Source organism: Nelumbo nucifera, chromosome 7 (genome assembly GCF_055504915.1).
Source record: "Nelumbo nucifera cultivar China Antique chromosome 7, China Antique-T2T, whole genome shotgun sequence".
NCBI classification, from domain to species: Eukaryota; Viridiplantae; Streptophyta; class Magnoliopsida; order Proteales; family Nelumbonaceae; genus Nelumbo; species Nelumbo nucifera.
In genome coordinates, this window is record NC_142655.1 from 53,003,907 (window position 1) to 53,030,642 (window position 26,736).

General features: G+C 41.8%; 1 protein-coding gene across 4 annotated transcripts in view; it reads left to right on the forward strand.

The window, feature by feature from the left end:
• The first annotated feature begins 1,893 nt into the window (after positions 1 to 1,893).
• The window catches only part of SKIP16 (SKP1/ASK-interacting protein 16), a 33,441-nt gene continuing 8,598 nt past the window's right edge, over positions 1,894 to 26,736 (forward strand). For 2 of the 4 annotated variants that reach the window (XM_088891170.1, XM_088891171.1), the window contains exons 1-2: positions 1,999 to 2,281; positions 10,151 to 10,870. In XM_088891170.1, coding sequence (XP_088747296.1) covers positions 2,078 to 2,281; positions 10,151 to 10,870 — 924 coding nt within the window. In that variant the 5' untranslated portion in view covers positions 1,999 to 2,077. Of the gene's footprint in view, positions 2,282 to 10,150; positions 10,871 to 11,508; positions 11,728 to 26,736 lie in introns of all 4 variants that reach the window. The other 2 variants (XM_010277873.3, XM_019200038.2) reach the window with 2 other exon arrangements.

Here is a 26,736-nt window from a genome sequence, read left to right on the forward strand (position 1 = left end):
TCAAATTTGATCCAAAATTCAATTGGATTTATAGACTCGAATTCGAATTTGAATCCTAACAAACTCATATTGGATTTGGATTTAATCCGACTCCACTTTAAATTCTCTAAATTACTAGTAAAATTAAAAAATATATTTATTTTTCAACTTTTATATATAATAAATTAATATAAATATAACATACTAAATCTATTATATATAAATTCATATATAATATAATATTTAAAATATATTTTTATAAATTTTAATATAATTGTATAGAATTTATATATTAAAATTAATAAATATTATAATATAATCATATTCAAATTTTAATCAAATCATATTGGGTCAAATCCAAATCCGATTTGATTATTAATTGGAGGTAGATTGTAACATCCGAATTTGATCCAATTACATAAATACATAATCTGAATCCAAGATAATCAAATTGGATGTCGAATTGGGCCTCGGATTTTCGAGCATCTTTGATAGGCCTACTCTCGTCAGGCTTACCTAACGAACCTCTTCATTGATTAGAGCTAACATGTGTCAAGTATCAGATGGTTTGCCCAAACCCACAAATTCAAATTGAAGGGAGGAATGGATTTTTTCAACCTCTCTATTTTCATCATCGAACAATCAATTAGATGATTAAATGAAGTCTTTTTTGGTTTTCTCCCTATTTTTTCAGGTATTTTTTCCCATTTCCCCTCTATTTCATGGTCTCTGTTAACATAATAAGTTGTATTGGATTGGAAAATGCTTTCAGGTTCATTATATTGATTTGTTTTAGGGTTTTTTTTCTCGACGATCATCAGACAAGTCTAATAATCTAACACTCTACCAATGTAATACCGTTGGGGTTTTTTACTTGGTAGGGTCGTAGGGGTTTGGAATGTGTTTTGTTGGTAGGTGATACAGATTCTTCTACAAAAATCAGACGAATGTTCAATTCAAATCCGAATATAAACAAATCAAGATGAACCTATATCCAAACACTAGCCGTTAGATATGCATATGACAACCCCACCATTAACTAGTAGAACGACATGAGGCAAAAGGCCAAATATTATCATTCACACATGAAACAAAGAAATAAATTCTAAAACCCCACTCCTCTCTGTATAGTGTATATCTTATCCATTCCCCCTACTTCACATTAAGAAGGAGGAAATAGAAATGGTGTCTAGTTATCCTATGCACCTTTCTCCTCAAAATAAAGAAAACAATATAAATTACAAAAAAAAACAAAGAAATACACAAAAATATTTACAGAAAAAATAAAAAATCATAAAAATTTGTATACCATATATATATACACACACATATATGTATATATATATACACTAAAAAATGAGATTGCTGCAATTGGTTTGGTCAAAACACCATAATTTTACTTTCCAACTTTATCCTTAATTTTCTATTTTTTCCATTATATATTGTTATTATAAAATAATTATGAAAAATATAAAATGAAGAAAACAATATAAATTACAAAAAACAAAGAAATACATTGAAAATTTACAAAAAATGTAAAAAATCATAGAAACTTATATATCATACTGAAAAATGAGAATGGTGCAATTGGTTTGGTCAAAACACTCTAATTTTACTTTTCAACTTTACCCTCAACTTTATATTTTTCCCATTGTATATATGTTATTGTAAAATAATTATGAAAAAACACATAAAATAAAGAAAATAATATAAATTATAAAAAACAAAGAAATACATAAAATTTTATAAAAAATAAAAAATCATAAAAATTAAAAAAATAACATAAAATACAAATCTATACCCAATATATAAAAGCATAATCAAATATCACCTCAATATCAAATACCCCGTACGATGTACGGGGTCATTCCACTATTCCTCCATAAAAAGCATTCAAGGAGATATTCTCAATGCACGGCTGTAAAGGCTGTGCGAACGGTGTAAAGTCTTGAAGCCGATCTCGTACGTACGTTCCTCATTGTACACGTGGTACACGCTGCATCAGGTGGCACTTGATGATTAGTTGAGCAAGGTAGAATTCTGCGGTGCAGTCGCAACTCCAAGCAGAGCGGAGTTCCAGCGCTCACCGGAGAGGGAGATGGGTTTCGAGGATGTCGGAGATTTTGGCATCCACCTTATTATATCGAGGTTGGGTCCCAAAGACGTTGCAGTTCTAGCTTGCGTCAACAAGAGGCTCAGGGTTTCAGCTTCGGAGGAGAATGTCTGGCGCAAGTTCTGTTCCGAGGATCTCGATCTCTCAGCCCCAGAAGATCCTTCTGGAAACCCTGCCTCTTCGTTTAAGGTGAACGTCCATCTCATTTTTCTTCGATGATCTTGTATTTGATGACTCGTTTTTTCGATAGCTGTATATTGACGACTGTTTTGTGTTCATCGATTTTGTGAATTTGGGTTCCTTTTTTCCTATTGAGCAGTGATATCGTTTCTGGTGATTATTTTGATCCCTTGTTTCTTACTTTGTTTCCGGGGACGTTAAATAAATTTAACTACTTAAGATGAAGTGCCATTCCGAACTTAGAATGATACAAGGAGCTTAAATAACTCGTTTTTTAATCATTTATACTTGACAAACGCGTGAATTATGAGTTTGGGATGAAAACGGGGGGTTCCATGAGCTGTGAGCTTCATGGACCTTTGGTTGACTATGTTTTTGATTACTGCAATAGCGAGTTTCTTCCATCTGCACTTAGTCTGTGATTATTTATAGGAGTAAGGAAAGTTTGTTTTCTTTTTGGTATGGATAAAACAAAAGAGTTTGGGTTTTGGTGTAGAATGTTGGTGGAAGGGGCCGGTGGACAAAGATACTCATTAGCAGTTTCTCCCAACATAATAGAAGTTTGCTGCAGTGTCTAGGATGGGTAATAAGCTAGCAGATGAAGGGTGAGCAAAGGAGAGTTGTTATGTATGGTGGCACCTGTTTATCTGTGTAGTCTCTTTCGTTTTATGTTATGCTGGGGTTTAGGTAAGTATCTTTATTAGTTCTGCCCCCTTTTGTACATCTTACCTTATGGGATTGTTTACCTTGCCTTCATACATAGGTATTTTGTCTTCTAATATATATGATATGCGCTTCACTATACGTTAAAAAACAATGCAAATCTGAATAATGTGGGTATTATATTCTTGAAAGTAATTATGTGTTCAATACTCAAGGCAAAGTGTTTGGAAGATACCTTGGTGAATAACCAGTTTGCACTGCAAGACAGGAAATCCATTAGGGTCATCTTAATCTTATGCCTCTGTTTTTAGCTTTTTTTTTTATTTTATTTTTTTGTGATACCAGTATCCATTTTTATAAATAAGTACAAGATTCATTACAATAAAAGCTTGAAAGAAAGGTGATAATATATCACCAAAAGGAAAACTTCCAGAACGGAACCACCAAAAACTCCCCTCGCTTACACACCCTCAATAACTCACCAACCTGCAACCAAAATAAAAGCCACCAACAGGAGGGGGGGGGAACCACACATCACATCCAATCTCCATCTGCCTATTCCGTTTAGCCCAACAAAAGTATCACCAGTACCAGATTATTAAACCTTTCCCTGGTGATATCCAGCTCAAAAAATGAGTAATCAGCATCTGCTTGGTTCTTTTTCTCCAGCTCCCCAAAAGCTCTTCTTGTAAAATCCTCCTCTCCCAAGAAAAAAAAAGGCCCAGTGTTTTCCTTGCATGAACTTCCTATTCAATCATTGCTTCTTTTTGATAAGCAAAGTAAATTTTGTTAAATAATTAAACCAAAAAGTGTACGGACAGGCATCCCAAAAGGAGGTGCGATATCCAGCCTCATGTACAAATCAGCTTACAATTGAGCCAAAAAATCTGCTAAGCCATTAGCTGACCTTCTTTGCCACTGAATCCTTACAGTCATATTAGAGGTTAACCATTTGAAATTCTTCACAGCTTCCCCGTAGGTTGAAAGAACAGAGACTGGACCTAGTAGCCACCCAACTGCCAGCTTCAAATTCCCCTCAATTATCAATCTGTCCACATTCAACTCTCTTGCAAGCTGCACCCCCTATTCAATTATTTTTTCCAAATAAATAATATTATCAACCTGTCTAGCTTGATTATAACTCGCCTCAACCACTTCCCCTAGTTCTTCAATTTCTCCCTCAGTGCCTTCAACCACTCTCTAATTCTTGTACAACATCCTCCTTAAGACCATTCACAGAAAATTCTAAACTTGTTCCCATAGACCTAACAACAAACTTATTTTGATCAAACTCTTCTATATGTTCATTTTTTTCCACTTGACATTTTAAAACAAAAAGATGGCTTCTTCTGTCACTTGAAACCACTCCTGCTTCACCATCAAAATTATCAATCATGACCAAATCGTCTACATATCTCCCCTGGCACACCACCTCTGGAGCTGCTTTGGTAGAAACCAATGTATGACCTCCTAACATCCTATCAACTGAGGATTCATCTAAAACTCCTGAAGGATGACTACTAGGAAATGTGGAAATGCACTTCCCCGAATCCTTATTTTCTCTTGTGAACCTTCTTAACTTTAATTGAGAAAAAAGTTCTTTAAGTAGGAACCAAGCATCTGTTTTTGTAACAATTGTTGAATCCTTTACAGCATTCAATTTCATCTCTACTAAAGTTGACTGATTCATTAGCGGCTGGTGACAAAACCTCATTGTCTTCTTTGCGCTCCAGACAAAGATCCTTAGAGATCTTCTTCATCCAACCCAAATGAACCCCAATCTTACCATAGAGAATCTCAATTTTCTCAAAGGATGGGGAGGCATATATTTCAGTTTAGACACCTCAATTGCTAGATCTCTATTACTGTTGTATTGAATCCTGTTACTTTGCTTCAAATAACCAAAAGAAAGACCTCTATTTTTCTCCAAGTCAAAGCAGTTGACCACTAAGAACTCCCTCTCCATTTCCACATGATTCACATCACTTCTCCCACAGACTTTTTCTCAATTTGAACACATGCTCCCATCCCAAAAACCATTGGTCTTGAAAAAAAATCAGCTGAGCCACTGTAAACAGATTTCAAAGCTCCCCTCCCCCCACCAGCTCGATTGGCAAATTGACTAATATCAAATTGTTTTTCCTTTTCAATACCTTTAATTCTCTCGCACAGACATTCCTTTATTGAGGACCCTCTTTTTTTTGAAAGATAAGTATAAAGATTATATTGCAAAAAGAGAGGAGGAGCCCACAAGATTACAAAAGTGACTCCAATTAGAAGAGGGGGCCCCAGTATGTGGCATACACAGCATTTACAAAAATTGTGTCAAAGGTCAGTTAGGATCATTATGAATAATTTGATCACATTGATTATAAAGCGACCAAAATGAGAAACCATAAAACTCCTTCCTTGGAGAAACCCAATTAATTAGAACCCTTTCCACTTTACTTATGACAGCATCTACCTGAAAAGCTTTGCCTTTGAATATACAGTTGTTTCACTCTTCCCATAACACCCAGCAGATTGCAATGGGAGAGGAAAGGCATAGAGTCCTGCCTCTTCTGCTAAAACCCCTTTCTGGCCAAGTCAAGAATAGGTCACCAATGTCATTTGGTGGTGCCCAAGTCTTGCCAAAGAGTTTTGTGAAATGGGACCACGCCTGAGAAGAAAAATGGCAATGGAGTAGAAACTGGCAAATGCCTTACTGATTCCTAATCATTCTCGCAAAGGGGACACCTGTTCACCATCGCCAGATCTCTAGTCATTATATTATCAATTGCTTCAATTTTGTTCAGGATTGCTGCCTAGGAGAAAACAACACCTTGGAAGGGGCAGCTGCTTGCCAAATCCACTTCCAAGGGATATATGGAGCAAACTGATCTGATAGGAGAAGTGAAAAGGATTTAACTGAAAATCCCATCAGGACTTCCCTTCCACACCCTACTGTCAATTCTCCCGGACTTGAGGAGATTGTGTTAATCCTTTCGAGCAAAGAGAGTAACTCCTCTGATTCCCTATCTTGGATATTTCAACTCAGAGAAGGAATCCAAACCACCTGGTCACCTGTGAATTCATAACAGTGACTCACCAAGGCCTCTTTATCACTCACAGTTTCAAAGATAAGGGGAAAGGAAGTTGCCTACGGGGAGGAGCCATGCCAAGTGTCTTTTCAAAAGCAAACTCTGTCGCCATTTTCCACCTTGAAGGAATCCAATGAGAAAAGGGTTCCCAGTGCTTCATGATACCATTCTAGCAGTTTGCTCCATAGGATTGGGAAATCGGATTTGTGAACCAGCCCATATCAGAATCACCGTATTTGCTCCGAATCGTTCTCCTCCAAAGAGCTTCCCTTTCAGAACCATAGTGCCATATCCACTTATCCAACAAAGCAATGATTAGGGAGTCTAAAGGCCGAAGCCCAATACCAACTTTTGCCTTAAAATGACACAGCTGATCCCATGCTACCAAATGTATCTTCTTTTGATTATCTGCTCCTTCCTAAAGGAAGTAAGCCTTAACTTCTGTAGCTGGTTGGTAATATCCAAAGGTGCACAAAAAAGAGAAAAATAGTAGAATGGCAAGTTTTGATAAGGCACTTTGAATCTAAAGTTACCTTGCCAGCTTTTGAAAGCATCCTCTCTTCCAATTTTCCAGCTTCCTATTCATGCATTCCAAAACCATAGTCCAAATATCCTTTAGCCCCATAGTTGGCTCCAAGAGGCAGCCCCGAGTATCTACCATCTAGAAGGCAGAGAGCCTGTTCTACAATCATAGTCGCAGCAAGTTCTGACTTTTGAAATGTGAAAGACAAAGCTGGTCAAGATGAGTTTCAATTTTTGTATGTTAATCTTGAGGCCTGAAACAGCTTCAAGTCAAATGATTAAACACCTTAGAAACAACAAATAAGAATGTTGGGCCCGCAAAAAAGGAGATAATGGTCCGCAAATTGAATCTAAGTTACCATCATACCTTCCGTACTGACTGTGAAGCCATCCAAGATTCCACCTTCCTCAGCTCTCATCACCAGTCTGCTGAAATATTCAACTACTATATTGAAAATAAAAGGAGATAGGGGTCCCCCTATCTCGAACCTCTCCCAGCTACAAATCAACCCGTATAGACACCATTGATGATGACCGAAAAAACAAGCATAGTTGATTAGCTAGCACTTTGGCAATTAATTTGTAGACACTCGAGGTTAAACTTATTGGTCCGTAGTCTTTCAGCTCTGCAGCACCTTGACTCTTGAGAATCAAAGGAATAAAAGTGGGCTTCGATTGGTAGAACACCTGATCATAAAAATCATTCAGCACTTTCATAAACTCCTCCAAAAAGGCCCAGCATTTGTGGAAGAAAGCCATGGGAAATCCATTGGGGCTACAAGGTCACAAGCCTCCTCAGGAATGTGATCAAACTCCACCCCATCTAACTTAGGACAGTTGCAAATAACACCAGCAATAAACCTGAAATTAAATCAAAAGAAAAGGGAAAATGGAGGAAGAAGGGGGAAGAGGAAGAGAGCTGATTGCATCTCAATTTGTGTCCCTCAATTGAATTATATATGCTGAATATAAAAAAGATGGGAAAATTACATGAGTGCCACTAGTAAGGTGGCTGACTCAAAAACATAAGAAATAACAAGTATTGAAGGCCCACTACAACTGAAATAAAATTAATGAATAAAGAAAGAAAACTAAGGCCTACTTGGTCCAATCTCTCTACAAGGACAATGGAGGTTCCTGTCTGCAAACAAGTTCTATTAGAAGTGGACAACTACTGCAGCCACTTCTTCCTCCCCCTCAAAGAATTCATCACCGAATCTTATGGAAGTAATCACATTGCACCTTTGCCTCATGTTAGTAAGTTCATGAAAATACTTTGTATTCTTATCACCTGCATGCAGCCACAAGGTCCTAGGTCTCTATCTCCAGGCGATTTTCTTCAATCTAGGATAGTTTGTCAAACTCTGCTCTCCCCAACTCCCTCTGCTGCCTCTCCTGGACTGAAAGGGCCACTTCTTCCTCTTTCTTATCTAGCAATTTTAATTTTGCCAACTCCCCCTCTATCCTCCTCTGTAGAGAACCAGAGTCTTCTTTGCTCTAAATTTTGGTGTGTCCCTTCAGGTTCTTCAACTTCAAACAGAACTCTGAATTGGAGTGCCTTGAGGATCAGATGATTCCCACCAAGTCTTGAGCTTCTTTTGGACCCTTTTAAGCAATGTCTTCTATCTATTTTATTAGATGACTTCTCTCTAGGCACACAAACCTTGTGATAACTCGGACCTGGTTCTCTTTTCTCCTTTTTTCTGTTTGGTTGTTTTCTCTTCTTTTTTTTTTATTGATCCACAACACAAAAGGTTTCATTAATTATCGAGAGAAACATGATTACTACAAGAAGTTGTGAAAAGAACCAGCTATAGAAGCTGTTCCAAACCAGTACTACATTTGGTTGTTTTCTCTTCTCCCCAATGGATTGAAGAAGTTTCTCGACTCCCCTCCTTTAGACTATTCTTAAAGGAAAACTGCCATCTGCCATTTTATTTTCTTTCCATTAAAGACACCTCAACCCCTTTTCTTTTTTTTTTCCTCTTCCTCAAATATCTTTTAAGTGGTGGGCCCCACCAATTGAATGATCTGTTGAATGTTTATAAGAGACAGCCACATACTCATCCTCCTTAACATGATTTAAGACACCTCAATCTCCTTCCCTCAAAACTCGAATCCTGCCACATGGCTGAATGCAGGTTGTTATGTGTGGTCCCTTTCTCCTTAAATTACTTAATTGCTCTTTTTGCCTCTGACTTAGTCTTCTTCTCTAGAACCCCGGCTGTTCATCTTCCAATCTCCTCCTACTACCTCTGTAAATGTATTTTCCTGAACATCCAAGAGAGAACTTCCACTTGTTGTGCATGAGTGTGTTACCTGAAAACTAGTGAGTCCTCCTAAGCTTTGAACACTCACTGATCTTCACTTTCTATCAACAGTCACAGCTCATATGACTCACCGGCAAAGACAAGAATTGCATGGGGTGGAACTTGACCCAAGTTCTTGGTCTCCATTAGCAGTCTTGCCATTATCCTTCTTTTCCAACAACCTATTTGTTATTCACTCTTAAGAATTGGCCTAAGCAATTGCAATCACTTTGGACATTTCAAGATCCCATGTGTGCAGTGGTATTCCTACCACACAAATCCAAAGTGCCCTTCTGTGTCATTGGCCTTTAAGTGCTCCTGCCAACAGATATTGCCAACCCAACCTCAGTGCAGGTGATCTATCTTGCCGATTCTCAAAATCCAGAGCCCACTCAGCTTATGCGATGTCATGAAAAATGAAAAGATTAAGCCTCCATTTAATTTTCTAACAGCTAAAAGTTTCCAGAAACCCCACTCTTTCTCATTTGGATTCACACCCAGGAACCTTCCTATCAGACAAGCTCTCAACAACCTTAATCTTTCATCAAGTTTCCCAATGTAATCCACAACTGCCTTCTGTCCTGGCTTCAGCAAAATATAAGAAGCTTGTAAAGAGTAACTGGGTGTTTGAGTGTTGTTCTTCCTAGACCTTTGAGAAAGAATTTGCTGAATGCACTTATGCTTACTCAAAAGATTGAAATCACTATAATTTGGCAAGACCATAGCAACACGATAGTTAGAAGGAAGAACCCAAAGATATTAACATCCCACTAAATATTTCCATTCTGTGCGTAAATTTTGGATGCCAATTTAGTAAGGTCATATTGTGCTTAACTCTAGTTGATAATTTTTTTAGATGTTTTTTATATATTTTCAGGTTTATGTTCTGAAGTTCTTAATCTGTTGCCCCCTTTCTGGTTTAGTGCCTTTAATTTGATAAAGTAATTTATTAATTCCCTTTGTTTGATGAAGTAATATTTTGTTATTGTAACTCCTTAAACAAGTAGGTTTATTTGGGTTTCACTGGTCTGGTGATTGTAATCAACTACCTGTGGCATTAGTTGGAATTGCCAAAGAAAACAGAAAAATAATCTGCAATTAGAATTTAGATATGTTTCATCTTTGATTTCATTATTTCATTCTAATAACAGTGGTTCTCTTTCAAACTTACGTGATAACTTCCTGTGTTTATAGAGTTATTTCTATATTCTAATTTAGCTGTCTCCTTATATTTTTTACAAGGTTTTGTTGAAATAGATTTGGGACTGGGTCTTATAAGTTTCTAATTATTTATTTCCGTACAGGTAATGTATCAAATGTGGCGGGAGGCATTTAATATGTATCCATGGCCCCTGGTTAAACGAGTAAAGAGATGTTGGGGTACACTAAAAAGTTGGGTGGCCATAAATTTTCCAGAGGCTAGGGCTACTCTGCAAAATGGTGCATCTGAAGATCAAATTAAAGAAGTAGAAGACAGTTTGGGTGTGAAATTACCTCTTCCTACAAGGCTACTCTATCGCTTTTGTGATGGTCAAGAAATAACAAGTACATATTCTTCAGGAAGTGATCTTGGTAGCCCCTTGGGCCTTGTAGGTGGTTATTCCTTTTATGACCATGAGGTAAATGTGTTTCTGTTGCCCCTAAAACAAATAATCTCAGAAACAAAAAAATTTGTACATCACCCTCGCTTGGGCAAGTATAAGTACATAGTTGTGGCAGCTTCTTCCACTTATGTTGAAAAGTTGTTCTTCCTGAATTGTCGCAGTGGGCAACTTTATGTTGGTACCAAGAATTTTTCTAGTGATGGAGAAAAGATTCCATGTGTACCTGGTAAATTGATTAACTCAGTGCACAATCTTAATGATGATAAGCAGCAGGATGCCATGCTGCTGTGGTTAGAAGAACATAGCCGGCGATTACACAATGACATCATTGGGCTTCGTGAGCAAGGAAAAAACAGAAGTATCAATCTGTTCCCGGAAACAGCCCCACTCTGTTCCACTGCTATAACCAATGGAGTTCAGGTAACCAACAGGCCATAGTTCCCATTGCCTCCTAACCCCCCTCCTCTTGTTTGGATGTTCATTCTTATAGGTCAACTTTAGATGGATTATTTTAGCATTGTATGATTTAGGTCCCTGTTTTCCAGTTCTAGAACTATGAGAAAAAAATGGTTGGAGAAGTGCTGAGATATGGCAGTCACTGAACAGAATTATGTCAGTACAAATTTCTTTAGAATCTCCTGGAAATCTATAAATACAAAGAAACTCAAAGCAGAAGGGAAAAATGAAGAGATTATTCAATCAGTGTCACTCCCTTATTTATATGCACTAGAGAGCTGGCTTCAGTTCTTATAGGTATCAGGTTCTTCAAAACTTTTAGATGTGCTACACTATGAAATAGATTACTTGGTAATCTTTTTTTTTCAATCAATGCTTGGTACACTTATCGTAAGATTCCTATCTACTTTTCTGAGTTGGTCTCCAGTCTCAGAATGATTATTAAGAGGAGAAGGTTCATCAGGAGTTTCGTAATCTTCTGGCTTGGGATATGGTGAGCTCATGAGAGGAGTTTGTGAGGGAAGATTGTTGAAGCTGTTGTTGCTCTGCTATTATTGTTGTTCCTATTATTTGAAAACTGACAATTGATGGTTTATTTTCAGATCCAAGCTTCTTCTATTTTTGTTCCAGAGTTAAGTGACATTGAACAGGAGTCAGAGAAGTTTTTCTTTTCCTATTCAATTCGCATGTCTCTCCTGCCTGAAGGATGTGTTGTAAATGGAATGTCCTTCAGCTCTTGTCAACTCTATTGGCGTCATTGGATCATCCGCGCCAATGACATAGTTGTGTCTGATGTTAATGCAGAAGCTGTAATAGGAAAGGTATGATTTGCTTCAAACTCTCCTAATTCTTTTTGGAAACTTCTTAATGCCATCATACTCTTGCTAGCCTAAAGCTGAAGACCTTCTCCTCCCCTAGCAGATGCATATACAGAAAAAAAACAATTATGCAAAGGCTTATTATATTCTTTGTGATGTCATATCATTTTCTTTTTGGTTTAGAATGCCCATTTCATTTTAAGGTTTATTTATTTTTGATCAATTACTCTGAAAAAAATTCATTAATTAAGATGCTTTAGGATACACCAGCAAGAAGTTGCAATAGAAATTGTTAGAGTTCACAGAACAGGGGTATTTTGGTCATTTGGGTGCATCTGTGTTAGAGTGAAAGGTCTGTTTTATTCATGTCTAAGTTGTGTGTCCCATCACTTATGAGGGGCAATATTGACTTTCTTGTAACCAAGCTTATGTGAGATAAATGCAAGTGGGTCGATTAGAGAGGACTGATTTTCCTCATCTGGCCAAACCCTTCTTCTCCTCCTTCTTCTTCCTTTCTCCTCTTCTTCTCTACTTTAACCTAGAACCCAATAGGGATTTTACATGGTATCAGAGCAATAAAACCTAGTTCTCTTTTCCTCTTTGTTTTTTTTTTTTTCTCACTGTTTTTCTTCTTCCTGGGTTCGCCGCCAACTAGTCCAGCCTTCTTTGATTTTCTTCTAGCCTGAGTTGCATCTCGTCAAGAGGCCAAAAAGGAGTGGTCGTTTTGTGGTTTTGGAGGTGAGTATGCCTCTAGTTACTGTGGTGGTGGTCGTTGAGGTGGTGTACTAGAAGCCCTCTATTCTGTGATACAAAGAGGGCTGTTTGTGGACAGGTATGAACAATTATGTTTTTCGCCCAAGAAGTGGACTGTAGATGCTGTGTTTTGGTTCAATTTTTTTTTTTTTGGTGGAGGTATGAAGTGACTAGTATGCAGTGGTATGGTGTTCTCCTCTGTTTATACCTCGTATGTGTGCTGAAAGTAGTTGTTTTTGGCTGCTGAAGTTCACGACAGCAGTGGTGTGGTGGTGGTGTACTGTATTGAATGGTGTGTGGGTGTTTCTGAATTGTTGAAAGTAAACCCTTGTGTCGTGTAGTGGTGTTCCTACTGATTTCTGTGGTGGTGTTCATACTTTCTTGTGAGGAGAGCAGATTTAGTTGAAAATGTCGTCAACCGGAGATGGTAGTGACAACAAAACTGGAGTTATGATCTCTCCAGATTATCTGAATGTTCAAATGACATCCATTAAGCTGAATGGTGAGAACTATGTGCCTTGGGCCAAGTCGGTGGAGGTGTTCTTGAAGGCCAAGAAGAAAGTGAAGTATGTGAGAGAGGAAAAACCTTCCTCTGACTCTCTAGGGTTTAGTGATCAGTATGAACTTTATGTTCCTAGATACAGCTAATGAGATCTGGGATCATGCTAAGAAATTGTATTCCGGGCAAGACAATACAACTAGGGTGTATCAGTTGTACCAAGAGTACTTCAATCTGAAGCAAGGCAGCCAGAGCTTGGAAAAATACTATGCAAGTTTGAGGAACATCAGAAATGAGCTTAATGTTTGTCATCCCCTGACATCGGATGTTCATGTTCAGCAACAACGTGACCAACTTGATGTGACTAGATTTCTGGTAGGTTTGAAGGCTGAATATGAACCTGTCCGTGCACAAATACTGGGGGGTCTGCCCGCCCCTCACTTGAAGAAGTGTTTGCCCATCTTAGGAGGACATCTATTGAGTTTATAGAGCATTCTTCTCTCTCAGACAGATCTGATTTGGTGGTAGCTAGAGGTGGAGACCGTGGAAATAGAGGTGGTGGTAGTGGTGGCTGTGGACTTCCAGGAAACCGAGGTGGTCCCATATTTAACCGTGCTGGTGGCCGGAGTGGAGGCCGAGACTTAGGGGGAGGTCGTGGTAAAGGAAGAAGTAATGCTCCTAGGAAGTGTACTTACTGTGGATTAGAGGGGCACACTGTTAATTTCTGCTATGATTTACATGGTCCACCCAACACTTGGGCTAACCATGCTATGACTAGGGGCAGTGGTACAATTAGTGAAAATCCGCAAACGGATCAGATTCCCTCCACATCTACTGGTGCTTCTGGAAAGGAGATGGTGAGTGTACCTCGTGCAATATATGAGCAGTTCTTTCAGACATCTTCTCAGCAGAACACAACTACCCTTGCCCATTCAGGTATGGTTTGCTTGGCTTCCAAGCCTTCACACTGGATCATTGACTTCGGAGCCTCGGGCCATATGTTTGGGACTCCAAATGTATTATCTTCTCTTTCTTGGTCCTCCACATCTCAAACAATTACTCTTGTTAACGGTTCTACATCTTCCATTTGTGGTGTTGGTGATGTTGATCTCTCCTCCTTGTCTTTATCATCCGTTTTATATGTTCCTAAGTTCCCTTTTAATCTTATGTCTGTTAGTAGATTAACAAAGTCACTTAATTGTTCCATAACCTTTTATCCCTCTTCTTTTGTGTTTCAGGATCTCAAGACAGGGATGAAGATTGGTGGAGGGCATGAAGCAGGTGGGTTGTATTACCTTGATGGTGGTGGCCCTCCCGTAGCCTTTCAGTCGTCTTTTACTCCACTGCAATGGCACCGCAGACTTGGTCATCATTCTCTCAAAACTTTGAAGTTGCTGGTTCCTTCTTTGAGTCATCTTTCATCGTTGGATTGTGAATCGTGTCAGCTTGGAAAACATCATAGAGTCTCTTTCAATCCAAGAGTTGATAGTCGTGTTTTGAATCTTTTTTCTTTAGTTCATTCTGATGTTTGGGGTCCAATCAAAGTGATATCATACAATGGCTATAAGTATTTTGTAATTTTTGTTGATGACTTTTCAAGAATGACATGGATTTATCTTGTGAAAGATCATAGTGAATTGTTCTCCATTTTTCAAAAATTTTATGCTGAAATATGTATACAGTTTGGTGTTCATATTAAAATTCTTTGCTCCGATAATGCAAAAGAGTACATATCAACACCATTTCAGCAATACTTAGAGCATCATGGGATAATTCATCAAACCTCATGCTCCTACACCCCACAACAGAACGGTGTGGCTGGACGAAAAAATCGACATTTCCTTGAAACTGCTCAGTCTATGATGCTTAATATGAATGTTCCAAAGCGTTTTTGGAGTGATGCTGTCCTTACATCATGTTTTCTCATCAATCGGATGCCCATATCCATCCTTGGAACTCAATCCCCCTTCTCCGTGTTGTTTCCCACCTTGTCTCCGTTTCCTCTTACTCCGAGAGTCTTTGGGTGTGTGCTTTGTTAAAAATTTGGGCCCTGGTTTAGACAAGTTAGATGCACGAGCTACGAAGTGCATCTTCCTTGGATACTCTAGGACTCAGAAAGGGTATAAGTGCTATAACCCTCACTCTCATAAGTCATTTGTTTGCTCCGATGTCACCTTCTTTGAATCGGTTCATTTTTTCTCGGACACTGTGGTTCTGTTGGGACCCAAATACCTTCCCCTAACCCAACACAGGGAGTGGAGCAGGCCACTACCCATCAGTAGTACTCAAGGAAGCAGAAAGGACAGGCGACAGAGCCTCAGGGACAGGCAATAGAGCCTCAGAATTAGTTACACATAGAGAGGGTGATTCTGTCGACAGAAGATATTCCCTCCATGATATTTCCCAGAGTTTGTTATCAGTTATGAATGAATATCCCCTGTTTTTCTCTTTCACTGCATCCCTCTCTTCCTACCTTCCCTTCTCTTCTTCCTCCCCATTTTCTGTTTCAGGAGGTTAAGCCACCCTCGAAGGGGCTTCCGAGGTGAGCGGTGTCTCACCAAGTCGGTATCAGAGCAAGGTTGTAGACCAACTATGCCGCAGACAAGATCCTCTACCATGGAAGACAGAGTCGACCAACTTGAGATTGGGTTCCACCAAGTACTGAACGAACTCAGGGATCTCAAGGTGGTCATCTCTAACCTCGCCTCCCAACAACAGTCCGACGAGACCAGTCAGCCAACAGGGGCCGACGCCTCTGTTTCCGGAAGCCAGGGAACTGGGGGTTACCCCGCCGGAAAGGTTACTAAAATCAATTTTCCCAACTATTCCGGTGGAGATCCCATTCCTTGGATCTTCGGAGCAGAGAGATTCTTCGAGTACCATGAAACCCCTGCACACCAGCGCGTCGCCATCGCCTCCATTCACCATGAAGGAGACGCTATTCTCTGGCTTCAGTGGTATCGACAAATCCATCCTCAGGTAGCTTGGGCGGAGTTCACGGAAGCTCTGTGCATCCGTTTTGGGCCGACGACGTTCGTGGATTATGACGAACTTCTCACTCGATTAAAACAGACGGGGACAGTAGCAGACTACCAGCTCGAGTTCGAAAGAATGGCAACCAGAGTACACGGATGGCCGGAGAAGGCCTTGGTTGGGTGTTTTGTGGGAGGTCTCAGAGAAGACATCCGCCTGGAAGTGAGAGCTCTTCGACCAGCGACAGTCATGGCGGCGGTGGGCATGGCTCGCTTGCAAGAAGAGAAGATTGATAGCATGCGCAGGACTAGCAAGCCATCCTATCCGAATGTGAGGGCTCTCCAGCGGGCCGAACAGCAACCCCAAAAACAAGTTGGGGATCCACAGAAGCCCATTTTGCCCAAGCCCACTGTGCCTTTCAAGCGCCTCTCGTGGGCTGAGATGCAGGCCCGATGTGAGAAGGGCCTCTGTTACAACTGTGATGATAAGTTTGGGCCAGGCCATAAGTGCCGGGTCCAACGAGTATTTCTCCTTCAAACAGAGGGAGAACCGGAGGGGACAGAACTAGAGCACCTCGAAGATTGTGAGCTGATATCAGGCGAACCAGAATCGGTTGGAGCCGAGATCTCTCTACACGCTCTCATGGGCCTCAACCCTCTTCAGTCCATGCGAGTAGAAGGAAGATTGGGTGGCCGATCTGTGATGGTTTTGATTGACAGTGGCTCTACTTTGAATTTCATCACTTGCCATTTGGCAAAGCAACTAGGTATGACTATACACCCCACTCCTCTCTTTTCAATCCATGTGGCTAATGGGAATCAGATGTTATGTGATGGTGTATGTAAGAAGGAAAGGATCCTCGTACAGGGCCATAATTTCGTGGTAGATCTTCACCCATTGGAATTCTTGGGGGCTGATATCATTTTGGGAATCCATTGGTTACGTGGCCTAGGTCCTGCACTGTGTGATTGGGCCAGAATGACAATGGATTTTTGCCAAAATGGACAGACCTGCCATTTGCAAGGGGTGCGGCCCCCTAGTCCCCGAGGTGATACCTTAGCCTCTATAATACGGGCCTCCAAGGATACTGGACAGCCCTTGTTTATGCATTTGGGCATTTGGCCCACAGTTCCGATTTTAAACAATCAGGACTGTGACCAACCTACTGAAGCCCAACACCAGAGCCTAAGATCGATCCTCGATCAGTTTGGTGACATATTCAAGGAATCGAACCAGTTACCTCCACCCTGGGCCCATGACCATCAGATACCCCTCTTACCCGAATCCAAACCAGCCAATGTGAGGCCATATAGATACCCTTATTTCCAAAAGCTGGAAATTGAGAAGGCAGTAAAAGAGAGCTACTGGACAAGGGGCATATACAGACCAGCACCAGCCCGTTTTCATCCCCCGTACTCCTATTGAAGAAGAAAGATGGTAGTTGGCGGTTTTGCGTAGATTACTGGGCCCTGAACCAGATTACAGTGAAGGACAAGTTCCCAATACTTCTCATTGACGAACTGCTGGACGAGTTAGGGGAAGCACAAGTGTTCTCCAAACTGGACCTGCGGTCCGGGTATCATCAGATCCGGGTTCACCAGGCTGATATCCACAAGACAGCCTTTAGGATCCACGATGGCCACTATGAGTTTCTGGTTATGCCGTTTGGTCTTACCAACGCCCCCTCCACCTTTTAGGCCCTCACGAATGACATCTTCAGGCCTTTCTTAAGGCAATTTATTCTGGTATTTTTCGATGACATCTTGGTTTACAGCAAGGATTGGGGCACCCATATGAAACATCTCAAACTTACCCTCACAATTCTGAGAGAGTACCAGTTGCATGCCAAATTGGCAAAGTGCTCCTTTGGACAAAGACAGATTTGGTACTTAGGCCATGTGGTTGCTGCAGGCCTGGTCATGGTAGACCCAAAAAAGATAGGTGCCATCCAAAATTGGCCCAAGCCCACCACTATAAAGGCTCTCAGGGGTTTTCTTGGGCTTACCGGTTATTATAGGCGCTTCATTAAGGGGTATGGGCTTATGGCTGCCCCTCTAACACGCCTGTTAAAGAAGGATTCGTTTGGGTGGGCTGATGATGCCCAACGGGCCTTTGAAGACTTAAAGACAGCAGTCTCTAGCCCTCCAGTCCTCACTCTTCCGGATTTCTCTCAACCCTTTGAGATAGAGTGTGATGCATCGGGTGTCGGAGTGGGGGCCGTTCTGATGCAGAAGGGGCAACCCATTGCTTATTTCAGCAAAGCTCTCTCAGCAGCCCACCAAAATCAGTCCACCTATGTCAAGGAAATGATGGCCGTGGTAATGGCAGTATAGAAATGGCGTGCATACCTATTGGGACGCCAATTTATCATCAGGACAGACCAAAGAAGTTTGAAGTACATAGCAGAACAAAGGGTGCACACCCCGGAGCAGCAAAAATGGCTTAGTAAACTAATGGGATTTGACTACCACATCGAGTATAAACCTGGGCCTGCCAACAAAGTAGCTGATGCCTTATCACGGGTAGAAGAGCTGACCCAACTAACCTGCTCTCAAGCCCAATTTTCCCTTATTTGAAGCTATACGGCAAGAAGCCAGATCTGATCCACAGCTGCAAGACATCAGGGAAAGGTGGAAAAGTGACCCTTCTCAGGTTTCGGGTTACCAAATTGTGGGGCTTGATCTTTTCTTCAAGGGTAGGTTTGTGGTTGCTCCAAATTCCACCCACAAAACTGAACTGCTAAGGTTGTTTCATGATTCTGCTTTGGGAGGACATTCAGGGGTGCTACGGACCCTAAAAAGACTCAGCAGCCACTACCATTGGGTAGGAATGCACAAGGATGTGTTGCACTATGTATCAGAATGCCCAACTTGCCAACAGCGGAAATACTCCTCACAGTCACCCGCGGGCCTTCTACAACCCCTCAAGATTCCAGAGCAAGTGTGGGAAGACCTCTCCATGGATTTCATCACAGGACTCCCTCGTTCTGCAGGAAAAGAGGTCATCATGGTAGTGGTTGACCGCCTCACCAAGTATAGCCATTTCTCTGCTTTGCCTCACCCTTACACTGCAGCGATGGTGGCCAACATTTTCATACGGGACGTGGCGAAATTGCATGGAACACCAAGATCCATTGTCTCGGATTGTGACCCTGCCTTCCTAAGTTCATTTTGGAAGGAATACTTCAGATTGCAAAGAACCCGACTACACCCATCCGCCAGCTATCACCCGCAAACTGATGGACAGACTGAAGTCATTAATCGATGCTTAGAAGCCTACCTTAGATGCTTCATAGGGGAGAAGCCTAGACAATGGGCTCACTGGCTTCCGTGGGCAGAATACTGGTACAACTCAACTTATCAGTCAGCTGCAGGGATGGCACCTTTCAAGGCCCTATATGGCAGAGAACCCCCTCCCATATTACCCTATGAATATGGGTCGTCCAAGGTGGCAGAAGTAGAGACTCGCCTACTGGAAAGAGACGAGATTCTTAGACTGCTCAAGGCCAATTTGACAAAGGCCCAACAACGAATGAAGATCAGCTATGACTCTCACCACGCCCATTAGAGTTTCAGGTGGGTGATTTTGTCTACCTTAAGCTCCAACCTTACCGCCAGGTCTCAGTGGTAAGACGAGCTTGGCACAAGCTAGCTCCCAGGTATTATGGGCCCTACAAGGTGCTGGAAAGAGTGGGCCTTGTTGCTTACAGATTGGACCTCCCTACTACCTCGAAGCTTCATCCAGTGTTTCACATCTCTCTTCTCAAGAAGGCTGTGGGAAATCATACTCCTACCTCATCTAGCTTACCCCAATTCACTGAAGAAGGGGACATTTACACAGAGCCCATCAAAATTATGGATTTTCGATGGGTCCGACGAGGTGGGCAGGTTGTACCAGAAGCCAAGGTAGAATGGGCCGGGCTGCCCCCAAAAGACGCCACTTGGGAACCTTATCTCAGGCTGAATGAGAGGTTCCCGAACCTAGACCTTGAGGGCAAGGTCAATGCTAAGGAGGGAGGAATTGTTGGGACCCAAATACCTTCCCCTAACCCAACACAGGGAGTGGAGCAGGCCACTACCCATCAGCAGTACTCAAGGAAGCAGAAAGGACAGGCGACAGAGCCTCAGGGACAGGCAACAGAGCCTCAGAATTAGTTACACACAGAGAGGGTGATTCTGTCGATAGAAGATATTCCCTCCATGATATTTCCCAGAGTTTGTTATCAGTTAGTTATTCTGCCAATCAGAGGATATTCCCTCTATGATTACACCTGTAGGCCAGATATATAAGGCCCTACTCTTTTAAAGAAGGAATGAATGAATATCCCCTGTTTTTCTCTTTCATTGCATCCCTCTCTTCCTACCTTCCCTTCTCTTCTTCCTCCCCATTTTCTGTTTCAGGAGGTTAAGCCACCCTCGAAGGGGCTTCCGAGGTGAGCGGTATCTCACCAGGTTCCTTCTCCTTCCCTTGTAGTTCCTCTTCCTGTCCTTGTTGAGGATCCACTTCCCGTGGTCCCCATTCCAGTTGCAATCCCCCCTGTAGTTCCTCCTCTCGTGCCAGTTACTACTGAGAGGCCACCAATCAGACAAGTGTATACGCACAGACGAGCACCGACCCTTCCTCCACTTCAGCACTCGTCGACAGATCCTGTGGTTGCTCCTCCTCCCTCGGACCTTGATCTTCCTATTGCCTTGCGGAAAGATAAATGCACTTGTACTTCTCATCCTATTTCACACTATGTTTCAGTTGCTCACCTTTCTGCTTCTCATCGCCACTTTATATCCTTTCTCTCATTTGTTTCCATCCCCAAGACTGTCCAGGAAGCCCTTACCTCCCCAAGGTGGCGACAAGCAATGAAAGAGGAACTATCTGCTCTACAACACAACCAAACATGGGACCTCACTTCTCTTCCTCCTGGTACGCATGTTGTTGGGTGAATCTTGACCTCCTACGTCAGACTTTGACGAAAAGATGGAGAGAGGCCGAAGTGTAGGAGTGTTCCAGAGGGTGAACAGGTGGAAAACCGAGCTGAAGGTTGAGGCTAAGAGTTTTTTGTTCGAATTTGGAAGGGCTGGAGGTAGTAATATGTTGAAAATCAGAGAAGATAGAAGGGCAACAGTAATCCTAACCGATGCAGCAGTGTTGTGGTTGAAAGGTTTTATCGATGGAGTTACCTTTTCTATTAGGAAAGAAGGATGGAGGAATGCCTTAAAAGCTCACAAGAAGAGATATGAAGTGGAGCTAAGAAGGAATGGAAAAGGCTGGTTCATTAGCATCATTGAACTCTTTGATAATAGGAGGCAGATGGTGTGTCTTCCGGAAGGGAAGGAGGGACAGGGCTGGCTGGCTGTTGCAGATAAGTTACAGCAACATATCTTACATGTTGAGGGTGGAGTGACAAAAGTGCAAGATGCAAACATGGAGGATTCCTGTGAACATAAGCCCTCGAATCAGCTGGTAGTTGACAGAAGCGGTGAAGTACAAGAAGCTACAAAACAGAGCTCGTCTCATTGTGGAGAAGTTTTTGCTAGCTCGATGGAGGTTAAGAGACTCCTAACTGATGCGGAGAAAAATAGTTGGGAAAGGAGAATGGTCTTAACAGCTACTAAAGACGTGAAGAACTGGAGAAATTTGCTGGATACATTGGCTTGTAAATTAGGCAATTCAGCTGATATAGCTTTGAAGCCGTTCTCTGATAGGAAGGCTATAATCGATATTGGTGAAGGAGAGTGGGCTTTTACCACTTTCGAGTCTGAACTGGGCTTGCTTCAGCTCCAAAAATGGAAGCCATTCTGTAACGAACTGGAACATTCTACTGGTAGTTTCTTGCTTAAACTGTTTGGTCTTCCGTTTCATCTTTGGAACGAGCCGAACTTGGAGAAATTGGTGAGGTTGTTGGGAGGAGCTGTGGTGGAGTTTAACCTTCAAGATTTTTTCGTTGCTGAGGTCAAGATTGCAGGGGTAAAACCAGAAATGTTACCTAGATTGGTTGAAGTGCTCTCAGAAGGATTCTGGTATCGTGTCCGGTTGGTTTCGGAAGTGGAAGTGTTTCTTTGGGGGAGAAGTTCCAAGGTTGAAGACGCTGACGTGGTGGGTTGGTACACACGTGGCGCACATTCGGTGGCGAGCAACAGGGGCGCGCAGAGAAGTCCCTCTAGGGAAGCTGAAGACTTGGCAGAGGAAAACCAAGCCTTAAGTAATCTATTCAAGGCAAATAATTCAAAAAACTTCAAATTAGTAGGAGCGAAAGGGGCCTGGGCTTACTATGCTGACGTGGCTGAAAGAGGAGGTGGGTTGGTCAATCTCAAGGCGCGAACCATTGGTTCTGAACCAAACTGGAATAGGCCCGGTTCACTATTGGGGGTTAAAACCTGCCCACGTGATTTCTTAAGTGATCACGTGGGTAGGGGCAAGAGTCGCGCGCCTATAGACAGAAAAATCTGTCTATCTTCTTCTCCATTGAAGACTGGTAGGGCTGGTTTCGATCAGTTCTCGAAGACTGGTTTCAGATGGCCTTTGCATTGGGCTGCGCACACAGGCATGGAGTCGCAATGTGCGCCGCAGTCCTCTTCAGGCTAGCAACTCCTAAGATGTGCACAAGTTTGTGCGGATGCAGGGGAGGAAGCGGAAGTTGGTTGGGTGGCTTGCAGTGAGGAGGGGGTTGACAGAGAAGACGATTCTGATGACTCGACCAGTCTAGATAGTGTACGGGAAGAGATCTGGTAGTTAGAGGAAGTGGAAGAGACGTTAAGTCTAGAGCATCTCTTTAAGAAGAGGCAGGAAACGGAACCAATGTTGGTGAGAAGATCCGATCTGATGGAGGAGAGGAGGTCAACATAGCAGAGTACAAATAGATACATGGGGAAGGAAATCTGTTCTCACAATGAGAAGCTCCTTTGCCGAACACTTCTGCAAGGAGTAAACACAAGGGTACAGAAAGTAATCCCTGTGGTGTACAACTGAAAGGAAAGTTACTAGCCCAGATCCAACTTGAGGAAATAGAACACACTCACAAGCCAATACAGGGAGTGACGGGTTCCTCTTTCAGTCCCTGTAACCCTCTCCATATTCAGAAAAACTCAGGTATCTGTGTCCATTCATTTTGTGTTACTAATGATTGTCTCTTGCATGCTGTGCCAGATCCCATTCCCATTCCAGAGGATGAAGCCTGTGGTGAAGGGGAAGCAAAGAAGAGGAAGAAAAGTGGTGAGGCTAGGGGAAAGGTGAAGGGGAAGAGGAGGGCCAGGAAAGAAATGCAAGACTTTGGGAAATCTTTAGGAGATTGGTGGATGAGCTTGGGGAAAATAATATACAGAAGGAGAGGGCAGGTGAATTAAATGTAGGGAATGAGGTTACAGATGCAGGAGGATGTGAAGGAATAAATGAGGAAGGAGGCTCTGAAGAGCAAGAGGTTATTAATGAAATCTGTGGTTATTGATAAAAAAAATGCATGTTGTTGGGTGTAAGTGGGTCTACATAGTGAAATATCTTCCCGATGGCAGTGTGGAACGATTGAAGGCCAGGTTAGTGGCCAAGGTCTACTCTCAGTTGTATGGTGTTGACTATATGGAGACATTTTCTCTTGTGGCTAAAATTGGTTCAGTTTGGGTATTGATTTCATTTGCTGCTATGTATGATTGGCCTCTTTTGCAACTAGACATTAAAAATGCCTTCCTGCATGGTGATCTCATTGAGGAGATGTATATGGAGCAACTATCAGGGTTTGTTGCTCAGGGGGAGGATGGTAAGGTTTGTAGACTCAAAAAGGCAATTTATGGACTGAAGCAATTTCCACGGGCATGGTTTGGTAGGTTCAGTGAAGTAGTGAAAAACTTTGGGATGAAACAGTGTCAGGTAGACCATTCTGTGTTCAGCCATGACTCAAAAGATGGGAAGATCTTGCTAGTTGTGTATGCGGATGATATTGTCATAACTGGGAGTGACAGTAATGGGATTGACAGGTTGAAGAAATTTCTACAAGACCACTTCAATACGAAAGATTTGGGTAAGCTGAAGTACTTCCTAGGAATAGAAGTTGCAAGGTCAAGACATGGAATTAACTTATGTCAAAGAAAATATGTTCTTGACTTACTTGAAGAAACATGATTGTTAGGTGCTAAACCAACAGAGACTCCTATGGAAATGAATGTCAAGTTGAGTGTTGATGAAGGTGAGGAGTTTGATGACCCTGGAAAATACAGGAGGTTGGTGGGAAGGTTGAATTATGGTGAGTCAGTTTATACAACATCCTCGGATTCCTCATTGGGAAGCAGTTCTAAGGATTGTTAGGTACCTGAAGGGGGCTCTAGGCCATGATTTGCTATATAAAAGTGGAGGGCCCCTTGAGATAGTAGGGTATACAGATGCTGTTTGGGCTGGTTCTGTATCAGACAGGAGGTCAACTACAGGGTATTGTACCTTCCTTGGTGGCAATCTTGTAACTTGGAAGAGCAAGAAACAAACTGTGGTGGCAAGGAGTAGTGCAGAAGCTGAGTACAGAGCTATGGCTCATACCACATATGAACTAGTATGGTTGAAGAACTTGTTACAAGAGATGGGGTTCTCAGTTGACAAACCCATGGGACTATACTGTGATAACCAAGCAGTTGTTCACATCTCTTCCAATCCAGTCTTCCATGAGAGAACCAAGCATATTGAGGTTGATTTTCACTTTGTAAGAGAGAAAGTGATCAGTGGAGTGATAACCACATCTCATGTGAGTTCGGGAAATCAGTGGGCAGGTCTCTTTACAAAGGGATTGTCTCGAGGCAGAGTAAATTATATTTGTAACAGGCTGGGACTATATGACATATACTCTCCAGCTTGAGGGGGAGTGTTAGAGTTCACATAACAGGGGTATTTTGGTTATTTGGGTGCATCTGTGTGAGAGTGAAAGGTCTGTTTTATTCATGTCTAAGTTGTGTGTCCCATCACTTATGAGGGGCAATATTGACTTTCTTGCAACCAAGCTTATGTGAGATAAATGCAAGTGGGTCGACTAGAGAGGACTGATTTTCCTCATCTGGCCGAACCCTTCTTCCTTCTCCTCTTCTTCTCTACTTTAACCTAGAATCCAATAGGGATTTACAGAAATCAGCATAGAAGCTGACCCAGGACAGAATTACAAATGTGCCCAAAACATATATGTTCTTTGAACCCCTTGCTTTGCTAAGCTATCTGCCAAACTGTTGGCCGATCTCCTAACCCAAACCACCTGAATTGACAAATTCCTTGACATTCATTTAAATCTTCTGAAATCATTCTTCAACTGCCATGTCATCCCTTCCCCTTTCTGCAACCATTTTATCACAGTTTTTGAGTCTCCCTCGATGATCAGTCTATTAATCCTCAACTCTTTAGCCTTCTCAACCCCATATACTGCAGCTAGAAACTCTGCCCTTGTGCCACATCACCCTCCTCCACAGGACCGGAGTACAGAGCAATGATGGAACCATTTTCATCTCTAATGCCCCCCCCACCAAATTCGTTTTAAGGTTTATTAAGAGTGGAATACTCAAATCAGGATGGTATAACATAGAAAATAGTTTTCCCTGCTCATGCAATGGCATAATAAGATCCTGTGCTCTCTCTCTCTGTCTGCAAATATTCCAAGATGAAATTGGTGAATTGTGCTCTCTCTCTCTCTGTGTGTGTGCAAATCCTGGTTGACATTGGTGAATTGCGCTGTCTCTGACATAGAGGCATGGCATATGGCTTCTTAGAATGTGTGTCATGAAAAAGACAGGTTTGCTGTATATGTTCTGACATATCCAGTGAGCTTCCCTAAATGATCCAAGGAATCTGACACTAGGGGTGCATGAGAAAGTTTGTACTGGGGAGTTCATGCTTCCAAAGTTTTACAATCTAAAGAATCAGATAAAGTTGACAGGAAAAGAGCGAGTAGGAAAAGGATATTTAGGGGCAAGACCACAAGAGGAGGAAATTTTAGACTAAGTGAGGAAAGTAGAGAAAAAGGTGGAGTTGGAAAAGTTTATAGATATGGAAGTCCAATTTAGCAAAATGTTAGGACTTTTTTTTTCCTTTAAGGGGATGAATTTTCTAGAAAATGTTTTATGGAGTTGGAAAAGAAGAATGGTTTGGTTTCTGTTTCTAGTGCAGATAGGTGAGTTTAAGTGGTCTCTAGAGTCTAGATGAGGAAGTTTTGGGTCTAGGGTAAGGGTGAAAGTCGGGTTATTATGTTTGTAAGGGGTTTTGGTTGTGAGGTGTTTTCACCTTTCTTGTATTCTCTTTCTCTTCTCCTAATAACATTTTATTTTTTTATTTATTTTCAAAAAAAAAATCTTACACTAGGGGTGCAACTTGGGTGGGCTTGGGTTGAGCTTTTGCTAAATTTCCAATGGGTCCGGCTTGAGTCTGAAGTAATGTACAATCTTTGGCTCAGAAACCCAAGTTGCACCACTATCTCGTATGTACCGATGTAGTTTGGGGCAAAAAAAGGACTCTCCCAGAATAGACACACATATACACACCAAAAAGGCTAGGACGGTTAGGTTTTAGAAAAATATATTATTTTTCTTTGATCAATAACTGGAATTCATTAGATTAGAAAAATTTAGTTACAGAGCTCCAAAGAGAGATGAACAGGCTTAACTCTCTCCAGGAAGATAACAAAAAAGAAAAAGTTACAGAACAACCCAAAACATTTGATCCCTTCCCACCCCCCACTTTGCCAAAGCATCAGCAAATGCATTTGCTGTTCCCTTGACCCCCTGAAACTTGATTTCCAGTCCTCTAGTTAGCCACTTAATCTCCCTCCTCTCATTAGT